The sequence below is a fragment of the Lepidochelys olivacea genome, assembly GCF_965140295.1.
Source record: "Lepidochelys olivacea isolate rLepOli2 genome assembly, chromosome: 6".
Classification (NCBI taxonomy): Eukaryota; Metazoa; Chordata; order Testudines; family Cheloniidae; genus Lepidochelys; species Lepidochelys olivacea.
This window is the reverse complement of record NC_140416.1, coordinates 36,923,209-36,950,982: the sequence shown is the minus strand read 5'-3', so window position 1 is coordinate 36,950,982 and position 27,774 is coordinate 36,923,209. Positions and strand designations below refer to the sequence as shown.

The 27,774-nt window shown below is 41.2% G+C and overlaps 2 protein-coding genes across 3 annotated transcripts in view; one reads left to right on the top strand and one right to left on the bottom strand.

Moving 5' to 3' along the window:
* The window catches only part of CCDC73 (coiled-coil domain containing 73), a 242,138-nt gene that overhangs the window by 202,973 nt on the left and 11,391 nt on the right, over positions 1-27,774 (bottom strand). The window lies entirely within an intron of this gene.
* Positions 532-18,436, top strand: PRRG4 (proline rich and Gla domain 4). 2 transcript variants are annotated; one of them, XM_084632574.1, is made up of 6 exons: positions 532-1,028; positions 2,433-2,538; positions 10,268-10,431; positions 11,758-11,806; positions 12,619-12,754; positions 16,082-18,436. In XM_084632574.1, the coding sequence occupies exons 1-6, from the start codon at positions 771-773 to the stop codon at positions 16,281-16,283; spliced, it is 915 nt and encodes a 304-aa protein (XP_084488700.1). In that variant the 5' UTR covers positions 532-770; the 3' UTR covers positions 16,284-18,436. The 2 variants fall into 2 exon arrangements, with proteins under 2 accessions (XP_084488700.1, XP_084488701.1); XM_084632575.1 differs by lacking the exon at positions 2,433-2,538 and having other exon boundaries at positions 533-1,028.

Here is a 27,774-nt window from a genome sequence, read left to right as displayed (position 1 = left end):
GTTGATCAGGGATTAAAAATATACCCTTTTTCCTAGGCCTGAGAATTGTGCCCATTATGTTTGGGGGTGGAGGAGGCTAGGCTGCTTGACATCCACTAAAACACAACAATTTCTGAAAAGGACATCTACTCAGAAAGTCTAACAAATTAAATTGGGATCTCCTACTGGTTTCTCTGGAATTAACTATTCTTTTTTCCTTTCTTCTCTCCCTTTCTTATTTCTCTTTACTTTTTAGCAGTGGTTTATTGGGAAGGAGCTGGGGGATCCTAAACATTGACTCTAACCATTCCAGCCAGGGAACAGTTTCCTTTTTTCTCCTCCCCCTATGTTTCAATCGTTTCTATTATCAGTTGGTGGATGGATTAAGACATGGGACTGTTTAATGAGGCCAGTAAGCCCTTTGTGTGGCTGGAGCTTCCCCCTGAATTTCACAAATAAATCACTGCTCTCTTGCTTCATGCTTTCAATCAGCATCCCCCACCCCCAAGTGAAGGGGAAAGAAAAGGTCAAAACACAAATCCGAAGTGCTGGCTCGGAGCTGCTGGGAGGGGTTGGGGCGATGAGGAGACTCAACTCCTCCTTCCAGGAAGAAGGGACCGAAGGCGGACGACAGGCTTGGATGGGTCCTGCTCAGCGGGGGCCACGATGGGGCTGAGCGGCCTCCGCCAGGCGCACATATAGGGGCTCAACTGCTATGCCGGGTGTGGAGAGCTCAGCTCATAAGCGGGACACGGAGCAGGAGCTCAGCTACGCGGGGGACGCCAGGGCCCATGCTGAGGCTCGTCTGGGGCCGGGGGGGCGGCAGGCACCTAGAGCGGGGCTCAGCTCCGCTTGCGGGGGCTGGGTGCTCCGGACAGAGCCCGTGTGGCCAGGCCAGGTGCCGGCTGGGGCGGCTCTCGGTGAAACGGCGGCTGGGCCAAGTGATCCTGGCTGCTCCCTCTCCGGGAAGCGCCGCGGCGGAGGGGGAGCGCGGGTGGTGTTTGTCCCCTGCCCTTCAGCCCGGAGTCCGGGCGCTGCAGCTCGAGCAGGTAGGTCAGTCCCCGGGCTGGGTGGGTGCCTGCCTTCGGGCTACGGGGGAGGGAGAGAGACGGGGGGCCGGCCCGGGCGAGGGACTCCGCCCAGCTACGTCTCCCCTGCGGGGAGGGTCACAGAAGATTAAGCCTTTCCCTCTCCTGTCGGGCCATTCAGGACAAGACACAATAAATTCATTCCCGAAATCAAACCTAGGGCCACCCCGGATCCCATCAGCCACCCAGCCTGGGCCAACCCTCTGGTCCCAAAGGGATCCCTGGCTGCTGGGATAAAGTGACTCTGTTCCCATTTGCAGATACCCCCGACTCCTCCATTGAACGTGACTGTGGCGAGTGGAATCAGATGACAGCGTGTTGAACGCCTGTTCTAGGCTAGGTTGTGGTCAAGATCCTGTTAGTTAATTTCACACTCCAGTTAGTCATGTTCTAACACAATAAAAAATGAATGAACGAAAACAAGGCCTGGCGGGGAAGGGAGCTTCAGGCGAGATCCCTGCACCAGAGCCTGATTCAGACGCAATCACAGATGGAGAACAAAGAGGACGCTGCCCGTTTCAGTTGTTTCGGAGGGACAAATGATTGTAGCTCAAATTCTGCGGACCCACCTTGTGCAGGGCTCTGCCTGCTATCGGCAAACTAGAATGGGAGTAGGCAACGGAGAGAGCAAACTGGCTCCGTATTCGTGCCTCAAAAAAGGAAACAATGCTTTCCAGCAGGCTCCACTGGAAGGGAAATTATTTTTTAAATTAATTTTGATTATCCGATATCTTAAAGTCATCCTGACATCTTGGACTGTCATGTAATTAGAAAAGTGTTTTGTGGGTGCATCTTGAAAGGGTTTAAACAGAGAACCAAAACTGTTTTATATTCTAGAATCACTTAAACCGTAATTTCAATAGGATAGGGTATTACAAACTCTGCTGTAAACTGTCAAGTAACTTGCTGTGTTTTGCTAAGTAGCTGCTGCCCAAGTGGTGGCTGTACTTCATCAGTGGGCAAAGTGATGCTTTTATCTACAGTTCAGTACAGTCAGTCACACTTGCACTTTAGTTTGTTTGGCTGCAGGATCATCATTATTAAAATCTTCCAAGTAGGATTGCCACAATCGCAAAATATGTAGTATCAACCTTTAGTAAGCACTTATACTACTGTCAGCTAATGGACTTACTTCTCTAGCTCAGGTGGTAGAATACTGTTCTTTGTTAATTCAAATGGTGATGACTACATTATGCAATTGTTATTAAATATATGTGGGACCAGTTTGGGTAGGTGTACTGCCTATAGGGAAAAAATAATCCAAGTTGCTTGTGGGGACTTGTGTCTGACAACTGCATACAGTAGATTCATTTAAGATACACAAACAACATCTGGGAGTTTTTAACTAATACTTTATTTTGACAGATACTAGACTATGTGGTTTTGGTACTGTTGTGTCAGCTGACAATAATGTTTGCATTTCCTCATTGCACAAGAAGATTAAAGGATTCAAAGCATATAGGGAAAGAAGGTAATACTCTTCTAAAATGAAGCTATACTTTCTTGAGCTAAACTGCATCTTACAGTGTTCTGTTGTGGAAACAATCTTGCTTAAAAACTAAAAGTGTGTAACACAGGGTGTGTGATCGTTAACTAACATTAGAAGCAACAGGCTTTAGGTTGGTTTAAAAATCATATTCTTGCTTCTCCCACCATTTTAGAATAGTTGGAGGTTTTTGCTAAAATGATCATCAGTCAAACAGATAGTCAATGGGGTTTCAGAAAAAAACACTGGAATGAGATAAACAGGACAATACAGGCTCCTCTTAGGCCTCTGGGCACCTGTCAGTGACAGTTACCGTTGTCATCAGATTTTCTTAGCAATGAGTATGAAACAATAATTCAGTCTCTATTAAGACTGCACTGCATTTGTTCGTATTTGGAAGGGGTTGTTTTGTTTCATACTTGGCATTCAGAAAAGATCAAAGTTTTCATTTAAAAAATAGTTGATCAGAAACTGTTTGAATCACTAGATTGTCTTATGACATAACAGAAAGTTTGTTTGATTACTTTTCCACTCAATGTGTAATTAAACTGTGGAACTCATTGCCACGGTATGACATTGAAACCAAGAATTTAGCCAGACTCAGAGGGGTTGGACATTTTTATAGGGACAGCAAGGAATATCTAGAGTTGTTATACTTGAAACTAGCACATTTTGGGAGGGATCTAAACCCCATGCTTCAAGGGTTAAGGTAATCTCTAACTGTAAAGAGTTGGATGAGACCTTCATGGGGATTGATTATCTCACATCTGCCTAGTGAGAGGCTGCGAGACAGTGATGGATCAGTGGTCTGTCCAGTTTGGCAATTGCTATATTCCTAACAGCCAGGATTGAATACAACACATGGAAGCACTAAACTGATCTCTCATTTGGTTCATTTCTTCAAAGTATTTGCGTATAGTCCATTATCATATGAAGAATTTCCAAAGTATTTCCAAATAACAAGAGTGAATGTGGGTGTACAGACCAAGGTCTGCCCCACCACTCCTGATCAGTGCACCCCATCCTGCCAGGCAGGACTATATTTAAAGGCAAGAGAAATAAGTACCAACAGTGGTGCCAGGTCTGCTGGGTGTTGTCTTTTTTTTAAGGTGTGCCCAACTGCCCACTAACAACTGGACTAAAATCTCTAGCTCATTTCACATAGGTTACTTACTGAGTAACCTAAACACAGGAGATGGGTTTGGACTACTGATCTAGAAAGTCTCCAGATATACTAATGCGAGAAGTATGGGGAATAAGCAGGAAGAACTCAAAATGCTAGTAAATAAACACAACTATGACATAGCTGGCATCACAGAGACCTGGTTGGGTAATACACATGACTGGAATATTGGTATAGAAAGGTACAGCTTGCTCAGGAAGGACTGGCAGGGAAAAAAGGGAGGATGTGTTGCCTTATATGTTAAAAATGAATACACTTGGACTGAGATTGAGATGGAAATAGGAGACAGACTTGTTGAAAATCTCTGGGTAAGGATAAAAGGGGTAAAAAACAAGGGTGATGTCATGGTAGGGCTCTACTACAGACCACCTAACCAGGAAGAAGAGGTGGATGAGGCTTTTTTTAAACAGCTAACAAAATCATCCAAAGCACAGGACTTGGTGGTGATGGGGGACTTCAACTATTCAGACATCTGTTGGGAAAATAACACAGCAGACCACAGATTAGCCAATAAATTCTTGGAATGTATCAGAGACAATTTTTTATTTCAGAAGGTGTAGAAAGCTACTGGGGAGAGGCTGTTCTAGATTTGATTTTGGCAAATAGGGAGGAACTGGTTGAGAATTTCCAAGTGGAAGGCAGCTTGGGTGAAAGTGATCATAAAATGATCGAATTCATGATTATAAGGTAGGGAGAACAACAAAATAAAGACAATGGATTTCAAGAAGGCAGACTTTAGCAAACTCAGGAAGTTGACAGGTAAGATCCCATGGGAAGCAAGTCTAAGGGGGGAAAAAAATAGAAGACAGTTGGCAGTTTCTCAAAGAGACATTATCACGGGCACAAGAGGAAACTATCCCACTACGTAGGAAAGATAGGAAGTATGGCAAGAGACCACTCTGGCTTAACCAGGAGATCTTCAATGATCTAAAACTCAAAAAAAGAGTCCTACACAAAGTGGAAACTAGGTCAAATTACAAAGATGAATATAAATAAATGACACAAGTATGTAGGGACAAAATTAGAAAGGCCAAGGCACAAAATGAGATCAAACTAGTCAGAGACATAAAGCGTAACAAGAACACATTCTACAAATACATTAGCAGCAAGAAGAAGAGAAAAAATAGTAAAGAATAAAATTGTCAGACGCATAGAAGAACATAAATTGTTGCGCAAAAGTCAACATGGTTTCTGTAAAGGGAGATCATGTCTTACTAATTTATTAGAGTTCTTTGAGGGGGTCAGCAAACATGTGGACAAGGGGGATCCAGTGGACATAGTGTACTTAGATTTTCAGAAAGCTTTTGACAAGGTCCTTCACCAAAGGCACTTAGGTTAATTAAGTTATCATGGGATAAGAGGGAAGATTTCATAGATTGAGAACTGGTTAAAAGACAGGGAACAAAGGTTAGGAATAAATGGTAAATTTTCAGAATGGAGAGGGGTAACTAGTGGTGTTCCCCAAGGGTCAGTCCTAGGACCAATCCTATTCATCTTATTCACAAATGATCTGGAGAAAGGGGTAAACAGGGAGGTGGCAAAGTTTGCAGATGATACTAAACTGCTCAAGATAGTTAAAACCAAAGCAGACTGTGAAGAACTTAAAAAAGATCTCACAAAACTAAGTGATTGGGCAACAAAATGGCAAATGAAATTTAATGTGGATAAATGTAAAGTAATGCACATTGGAAAAAATAACCCCAACTATACATACAATGGGGGCAAATTTAGCTACAACTAATCAGGAGAAAGATCTTGGAGTCATCATTCTCTGAAGACGTCCATGCAGTGTGCAGCGGCAGTCAAAAAAGCAAACGGGATGTTAGGAATCAGTAAAAAAGGGATAGAGAATAAGATGGAAAATATCTTATTACCCTTATATAAATCCATGGTACGTCCACATCTTGAATACTGCATACAGATGTGGTCCCCTCATCTCAAAAAAGATATACTAGCATTAGAAAAGGTTCAGAAAGGGGCAACTAAAATGATTAGGGGTTTGGAATGGGTCCCATATGAGGAGAGATTAAAGAGGCTCGGACTTTTTAGCTTGGAAAAGAGGAGACTCGGGGGATATGATAGAGGTATATAAAATCATGAGTGGTGTGGAGAAAGTGAATAAGGAAAAGTTATTTACTTGTTCCCATAATATAAGAACTAGGGGCCACTAAATGAAATTAATGGGTAGCAGGTGTAAAACACATAAAAGGAAGTTCTGCTTCACTCAGCACACAGTCAACCTGTGGAACTCCTTGCCTGAGGAGGTTGTGAAGGCTAGGACTATAACAGGGTTTAAAAGAGAACTGAATAAATTCATGGAGGTTAATGGCTATTAGCCAGGATGGATAAGGAATGGTGTCCCTAGCCTCTGTTTGTCAGAAGGAGGAGATGGATGGCAGGAGAGAGATCACTTGATCATTACCTGTTAAGTTCACTCCCTCTGGGGCACCTGGCATTGGCCACTGTCGGTAGACAGGATACTGAGCTGGATGGACCTTTGGTCTGACCCAGTATGGTCATTCTTATGTTCAAGGACAGGGTAGGCCTGTTACTCAGTGAGGGGGGAAAAATAACAACAGAAAATGTGGCAAATGCAGAGGTGCTTAATGACTTCTTTGTTTTGGTTTTCACCATGAAGGCTGGTGGCGATTGGACATCTAACATAGTGAATGCCAGTGAAAATGAGGTAGGATCAGAAGAGGCTAAAATAGGAAAGAACAAGTTAAAAATTACTTAGACAAGTTAGATGTCTTCAGATCACCAGGGCCTGATGAAATGCATCCTAGAATACTCCAGGAGCTGACTGAGGAGATATCTGAGCCATTAGTGATTATCTTTGAGAAGTCATGGAAGATGGGAGAGATTACAGAAGACTGGAAAAGGGGAATATAGTGGCCCATCTATAACATAGTGCCCATCTATATCTTGACTTAAGTAAAGCTTTTGATACTGTCCCACATGCCCTTCTCATAAACAAACTAGGGAAATGCAACCTAGACAGAGATACTATAAGGTGGTGCAAAACTGGTTGGAAAACCGTTCCCAGAGAGTAGTTATCAGTGGTTCACAGTCATACTGGAAGGGCATAACAAGTGGAGTCCTGCAGGGATCAGTTCTGGGTCTGGTTCTATCTGATATCTTCATCAATGATTTACATTATGGCATACTGAGTACATTTATGAAGTTTGCGGATGATACCAAGCTGGGAGGGGTTGCAAGTGCTTGGGAGGATAGGATTATAATTCAAAATGATCTGGACAAACTGGAGAAATGGTCCGAAGTAAACAGGATGAAATTCAATAAGGACAAATGCAAAGTACTCCATTTAGGAAGGAACAATCAGTTGCACACATACAAAATGGGAAATGACTGCCTAGGAAGGAGAAAGGGATCGGGGGTCATAGTAGACAAGCTAAATATGAGTCAACAGTGTAACGCTGTTGCAAAAAAAGCGAACATCATTCTGGGATGCATTAGCAGGAGAGTTGTAAGCAAGGTATGCGAAGTAATTCTTCCACTCTACTCTGATTAGGCCTCAACTGGAGTATTGTATCCAGTTCTGGGTGCCACATTTCAGGAAAGATGTAGACAACCTGGAGAGAGTCCAGAGAAGAGCAACAAAAATGAGTAAAGGTCTAGAAAACATAACCTATGAGGGAAGAGTGAAAAAAATGGTTTTGTTTAGTCTGGAAAAGAGAAGACTGAGATGGGACATGATAACAGTTTTCAAGTACATAAAAGGTTGTTACAAGGAGGAGGGAGAAGAATTGTTCTTCTTAATCTCTGAGGATAGGACAAGAAGCAATGATTTTAAATTGCAGCATAGAAGGTTTAGGTTGGACATTAAGAAAAACTTCCTAACTGTCAGGGTGGTTAAGCAATTGAATAAATTGCATAGGGAGGTTGTGGAATCGCCATCACTGGAGATTTTTAAGAGCAGGTTAGACAAACACCTGTCAGGAATGGTCTAGATAATTAGTTCTGCCACTAGTGCAGGGGACTGGACTAGATGACCTCTCAAGATCCCTTCCAGTTCTATTCAGATCCTGATTCTGCAAGTCCTCTGCATGCATAACTGCCACAATTTTAAATTAAAATTACAAGTTATTAATTTAATGTTCTGTTCCAGATATGAGAGACAGAAAAGTCAGGAAATAGCCACAAAGCAGAGAATCATAGAATATCAGGGTTGGAAGGGACCTTGGGAGGTCATCTCGTCCAACCCCCTGCTCAAAGCAGGACCAATCCCAAATTTTTGCCCCAGATCCCTAAATGGTCCCCTCAAGGATTGAACTTACATCCCAGGTTTCGCAGGCCAATGCTCAAACCACTGAGCTCTTCCTCCCCCCAACCATAACTCTGTTCATTACACATGTTTCAGGTATTTAAGTTAATGCAAATATGTGCAAGTTTCTTAGGTTGCTAACTAGTGTTAACAGGATGGAACCTGATTTGACACTATTTCCCCCATTCTGCTGGATTTGTATGTAGCCATCAAGTTGTTGAAAAATCTACAAGTTGAAGGATCAGGTTTTGATTTCAGTTAAACATTTCTATTCTGAAGCCCAATTTTTTTTCCAGTTTTATCTGATAAGTGAATGAAACACTGCTGAACAAAACAGGCAAAGCTTTTCTTTTCAGTTTGATTAGTAGTATTCAGTTTCAAAGTCCTTGTTTCGATACAGGTTGCACTAAAGTGAACTCCTAGGGAAAACTATTTCAGCACTGCCCAAATGTACTTTGGGGATTCAATTCTTCTTAAGTCTAGTCCCTTTCTCTGTGCTGTAAAAATGTGATAATCTTAAATGCTATAACTCCTTCTGAGTTGATAACATAATGACAAGATAATTCATCTTAAGATAAGTGATTCCTCACATTGTTCAGTGATAGTATTAAAGGAAGCAGAAATTAATGAGTGATACTGTAAGTCTCTTGAAATTGTCACTGAGCAAAACCCTTTGAGATACCATTGCAATGCCCAACAGTAACTATTAAGGCAAAAATTCCTGCGTTATGAGGTAATCTATACCAGTGGTGGGCAACCTGCGGCCCGTCAAGGTAATCTGCTGGTGGGCTGCCAGACAGTTTGTTTACATTTGCACAGTCGCCCGCAGCTCCCAGTGGCTGTGGTTCGCCGTTCCCGGCCAATGGGAGCCGCAGGACATAGCAGCCAGCACGTCCTTGTGGCCTGTGCTGTTTACATTTGCACGGGAGCTGCGGGTGGCCGTGCAAATGTAAACAAACTGTCTGGCAGCCCAACAGCAGATCGCCCTGATGGGCCACGTGCAGTCCGTGGGCCGCAGGTTGCCCACCACTGATCTATATAAATGAATTGTCTAACAAGCACATATCTTCTTTGTGACTGAATAACTTTATCCTGCATCTTGTCTCTTTCTCCCTTTTTAAGCAAGTGGGCTTAGTTTGTAAGAATGTTCTTTCAGCTTTCATTAACACCCTTACACATTGGAGAGTTCTTTTTAATTAACCCTCTAGTCATTGCACTTAGCAAAACAGTCTACTTACTTATACTAGAAGTTAATTTAAAATATTTCAGTTGCACAGAAAACCAGGTCAGAATATTTCTGTTGTTCAAAGATGAGTTCTCTATTACAAGTTATAGCAAAGACAGGCTAAAACTTGAGCCCAGAAGAAACCTGATGAGAAAATGCATTCCAGTATCTTTAAGTCTGCTATAACTTCACTAACTCTTCTGGAATCCTACTTCACAACTAGGGTGAGTGAGTTTATTTTTTAGGCTCCTAACCAGCTTCTAAAAATGGCAAAAATAAACTTAATCAAAAATGATGTCAGCAAGAATCCCATCATGAACCTAATGACCATAAAACAGCATTTATTTGAAAGCTATAAAAATAATTATTGCCGTTTTTGTTTAAAGCTTCAATTTACCCTTAAATGCTGTTCCTAAATAGTGTGATATTAAGAATAAATTAATGGGATTTGTCCACTGTGCTGATGGAAACCCAATTTCTAAAACAAATACTAGAATTCAGATACCAGAATGTGTGAAAAGGAATGTAGGATTCTTACTGGAATATATCAAAGGAGGTAACCCTTAGGCTTTTTCAAGATGTGAATACTGGATCTTGCTCAGTCTGGGTCTGCTTAGAAGTACATCTTAAAGTAATTGAATATTACAAGGAAACTTAAGATTCCCAGAGACTCCCGCACCCCATCAGGGTCATTACCACAGCTGTGGTCACTTGCATTTCAGACAGCTGGCATAAGGACCAAATTCTAAAAAGTTGCTATGAGAAAATCTGAAACTATTTACAAGAGACAGAAAATATTTCAATTTGAATGTGGAACAGGCAGAAAGAGAACTGTTGTGTTGGCAGCAAAGAAAATGATTCAGGAAGAGGGCTTGAAGTCTCCTTTTATATCAGGTGAAATGGGAAAAAAACAGAGAGAGGTTTTTCTTTTGGGATTTTAAAGAACTCCAGAGTTTTCTGTAAGAATACCAGAACTATCCCCCTAATTTAGCTCTTTTAAATTAATTTATTTTTTTGTTAGTGTTTACATCAGAAAAAGAAGCCAATTTGTTCATCGGACGACATCTTCTGTATAACAGATTTGATTTTGAAGTATTTACCCCTGGTAATCTAGAAAGAGAATGCTATGAGGAACTGTGCAATTATGAAGAAGCAAGAGAAATTTTTGAAGACCCTGATAAAATGGTAATTGCTTTGATTTAGTTTAAAATACTGAGTGGCCATCAGTAGATGGTTCTTATAAATTACTGCAGCCCTCCAGAAGAGATCACTTAAAGCAGGAGTTCTGCCACTATTATTTATATTTATTTATATTTATATAGGCACATGCGTGAGTGTCTTCAGAACTGGGAACTTTTTTGGGGAAAAAAGTGATCTGGGAAGGGGATAAAATCACACAAATAATTTTGTGTATTTTATACTTTTAAAAAATTATATATAAAGTGCCAACTATTTCCATCTGCCCTCACTCGTTAATTGGCTGATTTTACATACAAGTTACAGCAAAGGGGAATCTTGAGAAGAGGGCAGTAGATCAGTTAAGTGTGAGTGTTCTATGGATAAGGAGCAACTTGAAAGATGCTACTGTATAGTGAAAGAAACCTTTGGCAGGAGAGGGAAAAGGGATGCAAGCCTTTCACCCCCGTCCCCAGGAAGAAGCCAGGCACAGATGAGGGCAGTACTTGCAATCCTCCAAACAACTAGTCCTGCTTGTAGTGCAAACCTCTCCAGGGCCTCTGCCATCCTCTGCACTCAGCTGCAGAAGGAGCAAGCAGTGCATCCTCTCCCAGGAGGATGGAGCGGCCACTGGAGTTTGCATTCTCTGGGAGTCTCCCATGAGGAATTTTACATGACTACACCATAATTTCCCTGGAGGCTTCTGCTGCACAGTGGCTTCTTCCTCCTGCCCTCCCCGCCGCTTTTTCCAATGTGGGTTGTGGCTTAGTCTCGGTCTAAACTATAGGATTAAATTTTACACAGTGCATTACTGTCTTTAGTCATAAAATATTCTCTTATATGCATCATATTATTAACCTATGGAACTCACTGTTGCAGGATATTATTGAGGCAAGTAGCTTTGTAAGATCAGATTTGCATGAATAGCATTGGAACATACACTAACCAGGATAAATTATAAGCACCACCAATCTCCATTGTCAGTGTAAGCTAATTACTAAGTGGCATCAAGAAGAAATGTGTCTGTATGATATAGTATTGCAATTTAGAGGTGTTCTTGGTTTGTCTCTTTCCTTTTCTTTTAAACAGCTGGCATTTCTTTCTATCGGTTTAGGTGGACCATTGGTTTGTTCTAGTATGGCAGTTTTTATGATGTTATACCTGAATACACAAGTTTCAGGGAATTTCAGCCCTGGGGTAAACAGGTGCAACTTTTGACTTCAGTGGGAGTTGTGCCATTTATGCCATGTCTGAATAAATGTCCACAATCTCTTATTTAAGTTATACATTACACACAGGCTTGAACTTTTTAAAAAAACATTTTTATTTTCATAGATGACTTTTTGGAAAGAATATTCCATTAAGGGACCCAGCACAAAATTTGGTAAGTCAAGATCAGAGCTTATCTCGTTTTCTTTCCCTGTTACATTGAAAATATTGCTCCCCTCACACATACTCTAGACTCCCTCCCCCCCAAGCATGTTGCAATGTATGTTGTTATCTGGTCAAAACTAATTATTCAACTGGCACAATTATAACCCTTGATTACTGTCTTTTTATATTTTTTGTGCATTTTCTTTTTATATTTGATATACTGAAATGTATATTATATAGTAATTAATATATTTGTGAAGTTCAGGGAGTTTGAAGACTTTGGCCCTTTACTACTGCATATTGAAATATGCATTCTACTATCCATTTCCTTGTATGTATTAGACAATATAGAAACTTTGCAACTATAATTCTGCTGCTGCCTACTTCTGTTTTTATTTTGTACTGCAGTAGTTTTATAGAGGCCCCAGTTAGGATTGGACCTCACTGTAGTAGGTGCTATACAAACATAGTGAAAGTCAGCATCTGCTCTGAAGGACTTAATCTGATGAAAGATGCAATAAGTGTGTGAAATAACATTGATGGGGATGGAGTGGTGGAGAATCTCAATAACATGCATATATAAATGATCGAGGAGAGGAATATTTGCTAACCTTTGCTTTTTTGTTGGGGTGTCTTTAGGTAGTGCTGGATTGATGTGATGGCTTGTCATGTGAGAAGACTAATAGAAAGGAACTACTACTGTTAATCTTATTGTAACATCTCTCTCAAATCTTCAAAAAGAGAGAAGGCCACCATTGATGAAGCATTGTGAATAGTACTATAGTGTTAGTCAACTAGAAATAATTACAGATTTCTGTTTAGGTGGTGAAGCTACACAGAACATTGATGTTACAGGACTTCTGACTGGCCTAGTTGCTACTGGAGTTCTGTTAGTTACAACTGGATTACTTATTTACTATTTCTACAAAAACAGATGCAAAGCAAGACAACCACCAGGGTAAGGAATTGAGAATAATATTTCACTTTACTTTCATAGAAAAAACTTTGGTAATTTAGGTGGAATTTTCAAAATCATTCTGCTCTCATTGAAGTGAATGGAAATTTTTCTATTGACTTCAGTGGAGACAGAGTTAGGTCACTACTAAATGCTTCTGAAAATATCATTCTCAGAGTTAAGGTAATACAAGGTTGTAACTATAAATCACAAGAAAATATATAAAACAAATAACCTTTGCATGGATGACAGATCCTTGTTAAACAATATTTTACTGCTGGGCCCCAAAATCTTTTTCAAGAAAAATGGTTTCAGCATGAGGGAACCCTGAGCCAGATCTGTTTTTTGAAACCTGCAATGGAGGAGGGTGAACTGGTTTTAAGAATAGTTTTAGATATTAGGATTTGTAACTGCTGGAGAGATTGAATTGTGCTAGAGGAAATATGAGTAGCCTTAACTTCTTCCAAAGAATAAGCTTGCTGAGGATCCATAGACTCCTAAAGACAGCCTTCCTGTGAACTTCACAATGGAAACTACTATTGTAATACAGTTGAATCTCCTTAATTGGCACAGTTAGTAACTAGTATGTTTATCTGAGATTCATGAGAATATTTTGTGTTGTGATAAATACAATATGCGGTAAAGCAGGAGATACATAGCAATAAATGTATGCTTGCAAGCATAAATTCACACCAGTAAACTATGTGAAAGGCTTACAGATGGCACTAAGTATGCCATTTGTCCATCACTGAATTGAAATACTTGTGTTAGGCAATTGTATTCAAAGAGTTAAGTGGACTCTGAATAGCTAAAGCACGGGAAAAAGGTAAACCAGATTTTAGTTTACACATAATCTCACTTTTGGACTAAATGATATGCAATAGATCTTTCAGTCTTCAAAAACTTGTTTGGCCAGCTTGTTGGTGTAATCTCCTCTCCAATTTTCTTTCTGTGTATAAAATCTACGGAAGTTCTGGTTACTTTCCTTTCAACTGCATTAATTTTTTTAAAAAACCACACAATTATTTACAAAGAAGTAAATTGAATGCATTTTTAATTGAAAATACATCTTTAAACCTAAAATTATCCAGTATAGTGCTAGTGGATATCTGCTCCTCCAGGGTTGTTCTAGGTACAAGACTTCACCATGAACCAAATGTGTATCCATTTTCAGTATAAGCATATGTTCTTGTTTCTATACAGGGTGACGAAAGGATGGAACCATAAAGTCCGATAAATTTTTTCCAAGGGTTATGTACACCATAGAATATCAGGGTTGGAAGGGACCTCAGGAGGTCATCTAGTCCAACCCCCTGCTCAAAGCAGGACCAATCCCCAACTAAATCATCCCAGCCAGGGCTTTGTCAAGCCTGACCTTAAAAACTTCAAAGGAAGGAGATTCCACCACCTCCCTAGGTAACGCATTCCAGTGCTTCACCACCCTCCTAGTGAAAAAGCTTTTCCTAATATACAACCTAAACCTCCCCCATTGCAACTTGAGACCATTACTCCTTGTTCTGTCATCTGCTACCACTTAGAACAGTCTAGATCCATCCTCTTTGGAACCCCCTTTCAGGTAGTTGAAAGCAGCTATCAAATCCCCCCTCCTTCTTCTCTTCTGCAGACTAAACAATCCTAGTTCCCTCAGCCTCTCTTCATAAGTCACGTGTTCCAGTCCCCTAATCATTTTTGTTGCCCTCCGCTGGACGTTTTCCAATTTTTCCACATCCTTCTGGTAGTGTGGGGCCCAAAACTGGACACAGTACTCCAGATGAGGCCTCACTAATGTCGAATAGAGGGGAATGATCACGTCCCTTGATCTGCTGGCAATGCCCCTACTTATACATCCCAAAATGCCATTGGCCTTCTTGGCAACAAGGGCACACCATCAAAGTAAAATCTGTGATACTACCCATCCTAAGACTCCCCTTATGACAAAAAACTTTGCCCTATCATTTGAAGCACCCATAAACTCCACAGAACATTGAGTATTTAAGAAACAAATATACTATTTTATTAATATTTTATTATTATTTAAGATATTTATTTTACATATGCTTCTGGAATATGATTTAAAATTTAGACTGTACGAGTACTTGAAACACTAAATTTGAGATCAACTATAGAAGTAATCAGCACTTAATCATCTTAAAGGAGAGCGCTTGTCAGTTCTTGTAAACAGCACTTTTTTTTTTTACATGCACACTGTGGGATACACGGAAATATCCCCGTGATCTAAAGAACAGAAAACTGCACTAAATTTTGATTATATATTAAATAAAAGGAAGAGTGTACATAAAACAACAATAAATTGAGTTACACGATTTACAACAGTAAATATCTTTGCAACTTAAATATCTATTGAGATAGAAAAAGCTGATTTGTAATTACTTGTGTTGGAATCCTTTAAGGGCCTCTTCTCTACCTGTTAAAAGCAAATCCTTTCTGACTTCCATAAGCATAGAAGCTCCTCTTCTACGGAAGGAGGCACAATTCTGCAACTCAAAGGAGGGGTGGACCTTTGCATAGTTCTGCTGGGACAGGGAGCTGAAGTAATCTGGAGGATCCACTGCTACATGGATCCTCTAGCCCTCCTCCTCTCTCTGCTCCCCTCAACCTAGGGTTACTATACCTCCGTATTTTTCCAGATATGTCTGGCTTTTTGGTTCTTAAATCACTGTCCGGGAGGAATTTTTAAATATCTAAAAACATCTGGGATTTTGCCATTATTATTGGTCCCCAAAGACGAGTTGATCATTCAAGAAAGAAAGTGAATGTTGATCACTCGAGAGAGTGCCCGCTTTTCCCCCCTAGTTCCCAGCGCTTGTGCCGCAAAACAGCTGTTTCGCACGGCTGGGAGAGAGGGAAGAGGAGAGAGAACGCAGCACACTCGGAGGAGGCAGGGCTGGGATGGGGATGTGGGAAGGGGTTGGAATGGGGGCAGGTAAGGGGTGGAGTTGGGGCGGGGCCATGGGGGCGCGAGCTAATTCCCTCCCCCCCCGGAGTGTCCTCTTTTTTGAATGTTCAAATATGGTAATCCTACCTCAACCTCACAAGTATGAATGGGCAACAGAGTTACAGAAGCTACTCCAGCCACTGCCATGAAGTAACGGTCATAGTGGGTCCTAGAGGAGGATTCTGCCCCATCCTTGTCTCTGTGAATTTCTGCAGCACTTAACTGTGTTCCTCAGCCTAGGTTCTGGGATACCCATTTGGCCCATGCTGTTTATGATTATTAAAAATGTACTTGCTTTGGCAAAAGGCTATGTAATCCTCTCCTTCATATATAAAAATGAAGATGTCATTCATAATACTTTTAACTCTGTTTAGGTACTCAGACAGCGTAAGAAGTAGAAGACATGAAGAGGTTTCTTTAAATCCACTCCCTCTGAGAACAGATGAGTCAGGACTGCCAACTTATGAAGAAGCAGTGACATTAGGTGGAAAATACGATGTCCCACCACCACCATATCTGGGGCCTGCAAAAGGGTTTAAGATGTTTAAAAAGTCTCTGTACCTTCCTGCCCCATAGTCCCAAACTTGACTCTGGAGGAGTGGGGAATTAATCTTCATCGGAAGATGTACATTTGAAAAGGGGCAGTACCTTGCAGGACATTTTTCACAAATGTGAAAGACCTACAGTTCTTCAGCACAGCTAGGAGAAGGTGAATTCTTTCATACTGGAAAGGAAGTTATTGTTTTGCAAAAATTTGATGTATTTTTCCAGCATGAAACTTGTTTATACAGGTTTTTGGTGCTAGAACTGAACTGTGTATAACGGTACTAACCTTTGAGCTCCCTTGCATTTTGAGCCAAGTATCAAACTATTGATATTCCATTACTAGTTTTATTTACTGTTTATTCAGAAGGAAAAATATTAATAAAATTGGACTTGATACGAACCATTTTTTTAATTAAAACTTTAAACCACTGTGAATATATTAAGCATTGAATAACTAACAAAATAGATACCTCATTTGGTTGCTAGGTGGGTTTTGTACTGGTTCTAGAAGTAGTGATGGGCTGTATTGATGAAAGCTAGTTAATCTGTCAAGCTTGTATAGCATTATGGTTTCTGAATTAATTTGTCTAATTTTAAACATTACAGTATTGTCTCATACTGTCCAGTTAATGTAGATTTTAAATGGCAGGAAGCCATTATTAGGAGGACACAAGATATTCTCTTTGTGAAAATCATGGTAGGGGTTATCTAAAATAATGACTACATGTATTCTCCTCAACTTCATCACCTACTTACTGTTCTGTTGCAGAACAGTAGTTTATTGCTAGGCAAGTAAGACAGGTGCCTTTCCCTAGATCCCATTAACAAACAACCCATAGCAATGGCTAGTTGGTAGCTAGTAGGATTATTTCTCTCCTTCCACATCCGCACCTTAATATATACAGTGTAAATTTTCAAAGCATTGTCTGGAGAAGCAACTTCCCCTTGAACACAACTTCCATTGATGACCTTAGTCTTGGAGGCTTAAAGTCAAGACTTCTGGCTGATAAAATAGAAGTCCAAAAGTTGCTTCTGCATGCTCATGCAGGTCACTTACATTGCTCTGCTGGAATGACATTCATTAGTCTGAGATTTTAGAAATCTCTCATGAGCAGAATGTCTAGTAATCAGAAGACAATGGACAAGCTTTTCAAAAGTGACTGATGACTTTGGGTACCTTCATTTCTGGAGCTCCAATGGGAGACACCTTTAAAATTGGGACCCTTTAAGGTCTCACCAGTTGGACATTCAGAAGCTGAGTCACTTTAGAAAATCTTGGCCAATGGTTCAATAGCAGCAAATTGAATTCAAACTTGTATTTAAAATGGTTCATTTGTATTCAGTCACTGTTTACATTTAAAGGTTGAATGTTTACTTGTAACATGATTTTTTTGACAGAGAAGTTCAGTGAGAAACTATGTAATGACTCCATATCACTGTCTTAAATCTAAAAATCTCTCATCTAAAGAGAAATTGCTGGAATACTTGGAAGATATGGGGTGCACTGAGAATACTACATAAAGCCAATCTTGCCTGTAAGTAACTCATGTTGACTTAAGTGGATGGAGAATTATTTTCTTGTTACTGACTGACAGGATTGGGAGTCAAATTGGTTTCTCTTCTGTCTCTGTCACTTACTTACAGCCAACGGCAAGTCACTTAACCTCTCTGTGCCTTACTTTTCAATCTGTAAAATGGGCAGAATACCTACCTCAGGGTGCTGTGATGTTTAATTCATTGCCATTCATACTTCAAGTGCTCCGAGATTCTTGGTTGAAGAGTGCCATAGATCATTTTTAACTGCTGAAGCCTTAAAGACTGTGTCCAATCTACTTCAAAGACTGCATCTCAACTGATCAGCTGATAAATGAAGTGCTGGGCTAAGAGTCTCATGGCTTAATCACAAGGAGAGTGGAAACCAGACATTATCAGTGAAAGGTGCTTGACCATTGCATTATCTTGTCATCTGTATACTCCAGATCCCAAATCTGTTAACCTTCTACTCACTTTGCAAGGCTCATTTGCTCTCCCAGGCTTTTGCTGGGTGAAAAGAGATTCAGAATTGGATGGAAGAGATTTGAAGGAGAAAAGTCTAGAGCGGTTTGGGGGTTTTGGACATTGGTCTGAATTGTTGTATCTTGTACATGTGCCAAAAAACATTGCATCACTTTTTAAAATATAAATACAACACTATACGAAATAAGACCAGAATATTCACTTGAATGTAGAATCTGACTCTTAATTCATAAAAGGAGGAAGTAACTACAAATGGGTGACTGCCAACAATGAAGAAAAAAATGTTGATATAACAAGCAAATTACAATTTTGAAATATTGTGGGTATTGGTCTACCCACTTTCCTTACACCATTTTTGTCCATCAGTTTCTGCCAGAGTCAATGCACCTGGCTTCACTATAGGTGCTTTTTTCAATCCATGCTTTTTTCAATTATTATACTAAAGCTGGATGGAGCATAAATTCTGATTTGGAAAAGGAAAGTTAATAAAAGGAAAATGACTCTTGGAATGATAAATTCATCCTGAATTCGAAGCACACCAATCAGCGCAACAGAGATTATAGTTTTGTAAAATACCACCCTACACTCTAAAAGGTGCACCACTCTTTTGTCAAACTTCATATGATGGGATTATTAATGAAGTCACTTCAACAACGGGAAGTGAGTGAGAAGCTAATTGCCTCTCTAAATCACCTGTTCAACTATTACTGGAAAACAGGCTTAAAAAAAACCCGAATGGACAAACAGGAAAAAAAAAACACCCACAGAATCTAGTTAAAAGGAGGGCTGTCAAGCAATTAAAAAAATTGTGATTAATCACACAATTAAAAAAATTATTCATGATTAATCACACAATTAACCGCATTGTTAAATAATGGAATACCATTTATCTGGTTTACTACATTTTGGAGGTTTATTACATTTTCAAATACTGATTTAAACTACAACACAGAATACAAAGTGTACAGTACTCACTTTATATTTATTTTTGATTAAATGTTTGCACTATAAAACTCAAAAGAAATAGCATTTTTCAATTCACCTAATACAAGTACTGTAGTGAAATCTCTATAATGAAATCTCTACAAATATAGAATTATGTCCAAAAAAACCTGCATTCAAAAATAAAATGTAAAACTTTAGTGCCTACAAATCCACTCAGTCCTGCTTCAGCCAATCACTCAGACAAACAAGTTTGGTTACAATTTGCAGGAAGATAATGCTGCCCAATTCTTGTTTACAATGTCACCTGAAAGTGAGAAAAGGTATTCACGTGGCACTGTTGTAGCCGGCATTGCAAGATATTTACATTCCAGATGCCCTCAAGATTCATATGTCCCTTCATGCTTCAACCACCATTACAAAGGACATGCGTCCATGCTGATGATGCATTCTGTTCGATAACGATCCAAAGCAAAGCAGACCGACGCATGTACATTTTCATCATCTGAGTCAGATGCGACAAGCAGAAGGTTCATTTTCTTTTTTTGGGGTTCGGGTTCTATAGCTTCCGCATCTAAGTGTTGCTTTTTTAAAGACTTTTGAAAGCATGCTCCACACCTCGTCCCTCTCAGATTTTGGATGGCATCTCAGATTCTTAAACCTTGGGTGGAGTGCTGTAGCTATGTTTAGAAATCTCACATTGATACCTTCTTTGCGTTTTATCAAATCTGCTGTGAAAGTGTTCTTAAAATGAACATGTGCTGGGTCATCATCTGAGACTGCTATAACGTGAAATGAAAAGGACCTTGTGGCACCTTAGAGACTAACCAATTTATTTGAGCATAAGCTTTCGTGAGCTACAGCTCACTTCATCAGATGCATACTCACGAAAGCTTATGCTCAAATAAATTGGTTAGTCTCTAAGGTGCCACAAGTACTCCTTTTCTTTTTGCGAATACAGACTAACACGGCTGTTACTCTGAAACATAACATGAAATATATCTCAGAAAGTGGGTAAACGGAACAGGAGACATACAAATCTCCCCCAAGGAGTTCAGTCACAAATTTAATTGACGCATTATTTTTTTTTTAAACAAGCGTCATCAGCATGGAAGAAAGTCCTCTGGAATGGTGGCCAAAGCATGAAGGGGCATACGAATGTTTAGCATAGCTGGCCACGTAAATACGTTGCAACGCCGGCTACAAAAGTGCCATGTGAACGCCTGTTCTCACTTTCAGGTGACATTGTAATTAAGAAGCAGGCAGCAGTATCTCCCGTATACTATAAGCAAACTTGTTTCTCTTAGCAATCAGCTGAACAAGTAGGACTGAGTGGACTTGTAGGCTCTAAAGTTTTACATTGTTTTGTTTTTGAGTGCAGTTATGTAACAAACAAATCTACATTTGTAAGTTACACTTTCACAATAAAAAGATTGCACTACAGTATGTGTATGAGGTGAATTGAAAATTATTTCTTTTGTCACTTTTACAGTGAAAGTATTCGTAATAAATATAAAGTGAGCACTGTGCACTTTGTATTCTGGGTTTAATAGAAATCAATATATTTGAAAATGTAGAAACATCCAAAATATTTAATACATTTCAATTGGTATTCTATTGTTTAACAGTGAGATTAATCATGATTCTTTTTTTTTAGTTAATCGCATGAGATAACTGCGATTAATTGACAGGCCTAGTTAAAAGTTTAAGCTCTGCACTGCCTGGTTAAACACAATGTCTCTAAACTTTGTAAAGCCAAATTTTAAAATTGATTAAAAATTTTTACAGATTACTCCTTTAAAATAAAACACTTTAGTATAACCTTGCTTAAAATACTTTACAGGTTATTTTGGACTAAGTAGCAGCTTGTGTAATTTTACAGTTTGTTTAGAGGATCAACCCTTATTTGGACTACAAAATATGAAGACACTAGTTACTAGTGCTAATTTTTGAATTAGTCACTAGATATTTCAATTGATAGCTGTTCATCTTTCATTTATAATTTGTCAGTTTACAAAACACTAAGCTATTCTATCATTTAAATGTTTGCATAAAGTTGTAGACAATGTAATCAAACTACTTCAAAATTAAACTTTTTACAGGAAGAAGTGGGTGGGAAAAATTTCTCTAAAAAGGAAGAATTTTTCAAAGTTAATTCTTTCATGCCCCAAGCCTTCCGTACCTTCATTCCTACCCCCCTCTAATCTTCTGTTTAGGGATACTCATTTAAACATAGATATATGGGAAACCTTTTTAAAAATAACTGATACACTAAGGCGGGGGTGGGGAGGCCCTCATTTATTCAGAACTATCATCACATTTTCAATTTTACCTGCTCTGCTCTTTAGAAGTACAATTATTATTGGAGGGTGAGAGACAACATTTTTATTGGAGAGCATTTCTGAAATGGGGTTTGGAGGAGTAGGGGAAATAAAATGCATTGTTGATATTCAATATTATAAGTGCATCTGATTTTGTCTTTTGGAACAGACATGTGTGGGGTGGGGGTGATATTTTAAAAGTGAACAGAGTGAGGTTTTGTTATTAAGAGCTATCAACTCAAGTCCTTGTTTCTTATATTAAATTGTATTTGTTGATACTGTGCTTTTACTTCTGTTTTCACAGAACAGATCTAAGATGACAATGATACATCACTTCTGTACTCTTTGGGTATGTCTACACTACGGAATAAGGTCGAATTTATAGAAGTCGGTTTTTTAGAAATCGGTTTTATATATTCGAGTGTGTGCGTCCCCACAGAAGATACTCTAAGTGCATTAAGTGCATTAACTCGGCGGAGTGCTTCCACAGTACCGAGGCTAGAGTCGACTTCCGGAGCGTTGCACTGTGGATAGCTATCCCACAGTTCCCGCAGTCTCTGCTGCCCATTGGAATTCTGGGTTGAGATCCTAATGTCTGATGGGGCTAAAACATTGTCGCGGGTGGTTCTAGGTACATATCGTCAGGCCCCCCTTCCCTCCCTCCCTCCCTCCGTGAAAGCAAGGGCAGACAATCGTTTCGCACCTTTTTTCCTGAGTTACCTGTGCAGACGCCATACCACGGCAAGCATGGAGCCCGCTCAGGTAACCGTCACCGTATGTCTCCTGGGTGCTGGCAGACGCGGTACGGCATTGCTACACAGTAGCAGCAACCCATTGCCTTCTGGCAGCAGACGGTGCAGTACGACTGATAGCCGTTCTCGTCGTGTCCGAGGTGGTCCTGGCCACGTCAGCTGGGAGCGCCTGGGCAGACATGGGCGCAGGGACTAAATTTGGAGTGACTTGACAAGGTCATTCTCTTTAGTCCTGCAGTCAGTCCTATTGAACCGTCTTATGGTGAGCAGGCAGGCGATACGGATTGCTAGCAGTCATACTGTACCATCTTCTGCCGGGCAGGCAAGAGATGAGGATGGCTAGCAGTCGTACTGTACCATCTTCTGCCGAGCAGCTATGAGACGTGGATGGCATGCAGTCCTTCTGCACCGTCTGCTGCCAGCCAAAGATGTAAAAGATAGATGGAGTGGATCAAAACAAGAAATAGACCAGATTTGTTTTGTATTCATTTTCTTTCCCCCCTCCCCCGTCTAGGGGACTCATTCCTCTAGGTCACACTGCAGTCACTCACAGAGAAGGTGAAGCGAGGTAAATCTAGCCATGTATCAATCAGAGGCCAGGCTAACCTCCTTGTTCCAATAAGAACAATAACTTAGGTGCACCATTTCTTATTGGAACCCTCTGTGAAGTCATGCCTGAAATACTCCTTGATGTAAAGACACCCCCTTTGTTGATTTTAGCTCCCTGAAGCCAACCCTGTAAGCCCTGTCGTCAGTCGCCCCTCCCTCCGTAAGAGCAACGGCAGACAATCGTTCCGCGCCTTTTTTCTGTGCGGATGCCATACCAAGGCAAGCATGGAGGCCGCTCAGCTCACTTTGGCAATTAGGAGCACATTAAACACCACACACATTATCCAGCAGTATATGCAGCACCAGAACCTGGCAAAGTGATACCAGGCGAGGAGGCGACGTCAGCGCGGTCATGTGAGTGATCAGGACATGGACACAGATTTCTCTGAAAGCATGGGCCCTGCCAATGCATGCATCATGGTGCTAATGGGGCAGGTTCATGCTGTGGAATGCCGATTCTGGGTTCGGGAAACAAGCACAGACTGGTGGGACCGCATAGTGTTGCAGGTCTGGGACGATTCCCAGTGGCTGCGAAACTTTCGCATGCGTAAGGGCACTTTCATGGAACTTTGTGACTTGCTTTCCCCTGCCCTGAGGCGCATGAATACCAAGATGAGAGCAGCCCTCACAGTTGAGAAGCGAGTGGCGATAGCCCTGTGGAAGCTTGCAACGCCAGACAGCTACCGGTCAGCTGGGAATCAATTTGGAGTGGGCAAATCTACTGTTGGGGCTGCTGTGATGCAAGTAGCCCACGCAATCAAAGATCTGCTGATATCAAGGGTAGCGACCCTGGGAAATGTGCAGGTCATAGTGGATGGCTTTGCTGGAATGGGATTCCCTAACTGTGGTGAGGCCATAGACGGAACCCATATCCCTATCTTGGCACCGGAGCACCAAGCAGCCGAGTACATAAACCACAAGGGGTACTTTTCGATAGTGCTGCAAGCTCTGGTGGATCACAAGGGACGTTTCACCAACATCAACGTGGGATGGCCGGGAAAGGTACATGACGCTCGCATCTTCAGGAACTCTGGTCTGTTTCAAAAGCTGCAGGAAGGGACTTTATTCCCAGACCAGAAAATAACTGTTGGGGATGTTGAAATGCCTATATGTATCCTTGGGGACCCAGCCTACCCCTTAATGCCATGGCTCATGAAGCCGTACACAGGCAGCCTGGACAGTAGTCAGGAGCTGTTCAACTACAGGCTGAGCAAGTGCAGAATGGTGGTAGAATGTGCATTTGGACGGTTAAAGGTGTGCTGGCGCAGTTTACTGACTCGCTTAGACCTCAGCGAAACCAATATTCCCACTGTTATTACTGCTTGCTGTGTGCTCCACAATATCTGTGAGAGTAAGGGGGAGACGTTTATGGTGGGGTGGGAGGTTGAGGCAAATCGCCTGGCTGCTGGTTATGCGCAGCCAGACACCAGGGCAGTTAGAAGAGCACAGGAGGGCGCGGTATGCATCAGAGAAGCTTTGAAAACCAGTTTCATGACTGGCCAGGCTACGGTGTGACAGTTCTGTTTGTTTCTCCTTGATGAAACCCCCCGCCCCTTGGTTCACTCTACTTCCCTGTAAGCTAACCACCCTCCCCTCCTCCCTTCAATCACCGCTTGCAGAGGCTTATTGCTTTGGGAATACATCAGGGCATCTCGAGTGTGTTTCTTTTTTCTTTCTAAGCTTCGCTAGCCTCTGGGAAGGAGAAGATCCTGTGATCATTGAAACACATGCAGCTGGTGGAGAAAAAAAAAAGGGACAGCGGTATTTAAAAAGACACATTTTATAAAACAGTGGCTACACTCTTTCAGGGTAAACCTTGCTGTTAACATTACATACATAGCACATGTGCTTTTGTTACAAGGTCACATTTTGCCTCCCCCCACTGCGTGGCTACCCTCTCAACCTTCCCCCCTCCCTGTGGCTAACAGCAGGGAACATTTCTGTTAAGCCACAGGCAAAAAGCCCAGCAGGAATGGGCTCCTCTGAGTGTCCCCTGAAGAAAAGCATTCTATTTCAACCAGGTGACCATGAATTATATCTCACTCTCCTGAGGATAACACAGAGAGATAAAGAATGGATGTTATTTGAACGCCAGCAAACATACACTGCAATGCTTTGTTGTACAATGATTCCCGAGTACGTGTTACTGGCCTGGAGTGGTAAAGTGTCCTACCATGAAGGACGCAATAAGGCTGCCCTCCCCAGAAACCTTTTGCAAAGGCTTTGGGAGTACATCCAGGAGAGCCGCGAATGCCAGGGCAAAGTAATCCTTTCACATGCTTGCTTTTAAACCATGTATAGTATTTTAAAAGGTACACTCACCGGAGGTCCCTTCTCCACCTGCTGTGTCCAGGAGGCAGCCTTGGGTGGGTTCGGGGGGTACTGGCTCCAGGTCCAGGGTGAGACACAGTTCCTGGCTGTCGGGAAAACCGGTTTCTCTGCTTGCTTGCTGTGAGCTATTTACAACCTCCTCCTCCTCCTCATCTTCTTCTTCTTCTTCTTCGTCCCCAAAACCTGCTTCCGTATTGCCTCCATCTCCATTGAAGGAGTCAAACAACACGGCTGGGGTAGTGGTGGCTGAACCCCCTAAAATGGCATGCAGCTCATCATAGAAGCGGCATGTTTGGGGCTCTGACCCGGAGCGGCCATTCACCTCTCTGGTTTTCTGGTAGGCTTGCCTCAGCTCCTTCAGTTTCACGCGGCACTGCTTCGGGTCCCTGTTATGGCCTCTGTCCTTCATGCCCTGGGAGATTTTAACAAAGGTTTTGGCATTTCGAAAACTGGAACGGAGTTCTGATAGCACGGATTCCTCTCCCCATACAGCGATCAGATCCCGTACCTCCTGTTCGGTCCATGCTGGAGCTCTTTTGCGATTCTGGGACTCCATCATGGTCACCTCTGCTGATGAGCTCTGCATGGTCACCTGCAGCTTGCCACACTGGCCAAACAGGAAATGAGATTCAAAAGTTTGCGGTTCTTTTCCTGTCTACCTGGCCAGTGCATCTGAGTTGAGAGTGCTGTCCAGAGCGGTCACAATGGAGCACTCTGGGATAGCTCCCGGAGGCCAATACTGTCGAATTGTGTCCACAGTACCCCAAATTCGAGCCGGCAAGGCCGATTTAAGCGCTAATCCACTTGTCAGGGGTGGAGTAAGGAAATAGATTTTAAGAGCCCTTTAAGTCGAAATAAAGGGCTTCATCGTGTGGACGGGTGCAGGTTTACATCAATTTAATGCTGCTAAATTCGACCTAAAGTCCTAGTGTAGACCAGGGCTTTGCCTTTCATTTCTCTTTGTTTCCTTTCAGTTGTAAGGCTTTAAACCCAACTTCAAAACCCTTCACCCATCCCTGGAGAGTGATTTATAAAATTGTATTGCTACGCTGTATGGAATACTGGTTGGAGCAAGTTTTCTCTGTTCAGGGCAAGTACACCTGTATTCCCTTTCTGTGATCCCTCAAGGGCACCTGCTCTAGGCTCCTCAGCCATCACTTCTCTTCTGAGACAAACACGTCTTTACCCTTCTCACTGGCGTTTTTTCAAGCTGCATAGTTCCCTGCTTACACTCTAATATTCCCAGCAAGCCAGACTGCCTAAATGGGCCACCATCTGAGTTTTGCTTTCTCTTTGAAAGCTAGGAACACGTGTAATTGACAGCAGTCACAAATTACCACTCAGCTCTTTATATAAGCACACAGAAATTACAGAGAAAACATTAAGAATAAAAACCTACACACATACTAATAAGCTTATCAGAAGTCAGCCATTAATCGTATAGGTGCCTTAGTAGGTCAAGTTCTTCCAAACTTTCCCTAAGGATTGGGGTCCCCCTCTGTTCGATAGAAAGGTTCTGTATGTTTGCTGGATCAGAAAGAAGGCCTTGAGTCAGTTTAATCTCAGACTATCCAAAAGTCCTTTCTTTGTCTGTTGGTCTTGAGAGAAACTGGTTGATTTAATATATGTGAGCCTCCCCAGAAGGAGATACTGCTCTGAGGTGGTTACAAACTGGCTGATTTGCCTTAATCACCACCCACCGTTTTTAGTTCCTGGATGAGCTTCCCTCCCACCTGGAATAACACAATCATACATAAACCATTCATTTTAAACAATGGATCCCAAAAATACTGCAGGATGTTACAAGCTCTGTCACACCTCCCCCATAAAGAAGTTACATACAATCCCAGCACACAATAATACATAAACTTCATACTATAAGGTATTTTAAGGACATTGCAGGATATTGCCATACCCGTCACACAAATGGCTGGATATCAGCATTTCTAAGTTCTGTTTCCAGTTCTGTCAAATGAATAATGTTGGACAAATCCCTTGATTGCTCTTTAGTTGGATAAAATGAGGATATCTACCTTTTTATTAATGTATTTTGAAATCTAATGAAAGATACTAAAAAATGAATAATTTTACACTTAATGGGCATAGTGAAGGAGCAAAACAGTAAGTACTGTGTGAAAAGTGAGTCAGAGAAATACCCACTGACTCATGAGGGGCTTGAGGAGTTAGATCCTGCTCCCATTAGTCAATGAGAAATTGACTTCAATCAAAATTTAGTGGGTACTTTGAATATCCCTACAACCATGCTGCTGTCAAAATTGCTTAGGAAAGATTGCATGTTTTAATAACTAACTGTGCATGTAAAATTAACTAGAGTTTGTTTTAATGGAATAGCTCTTTCCTGAAACAAAGCCCAGCCCTAGCTAGTGCATCATAGAAGAATTTTACCTGTGGTTAGATTAGTACCACCAGTCTTGGGGGGGAAAAGAAGGAACACTTGTAAGCAAATAATGAAACCACTAGATTACTGTGATCAGTAGTTCTTTTAAAACTATGATTATCAACCTTTTTTCATATTGTGACCCCATATTA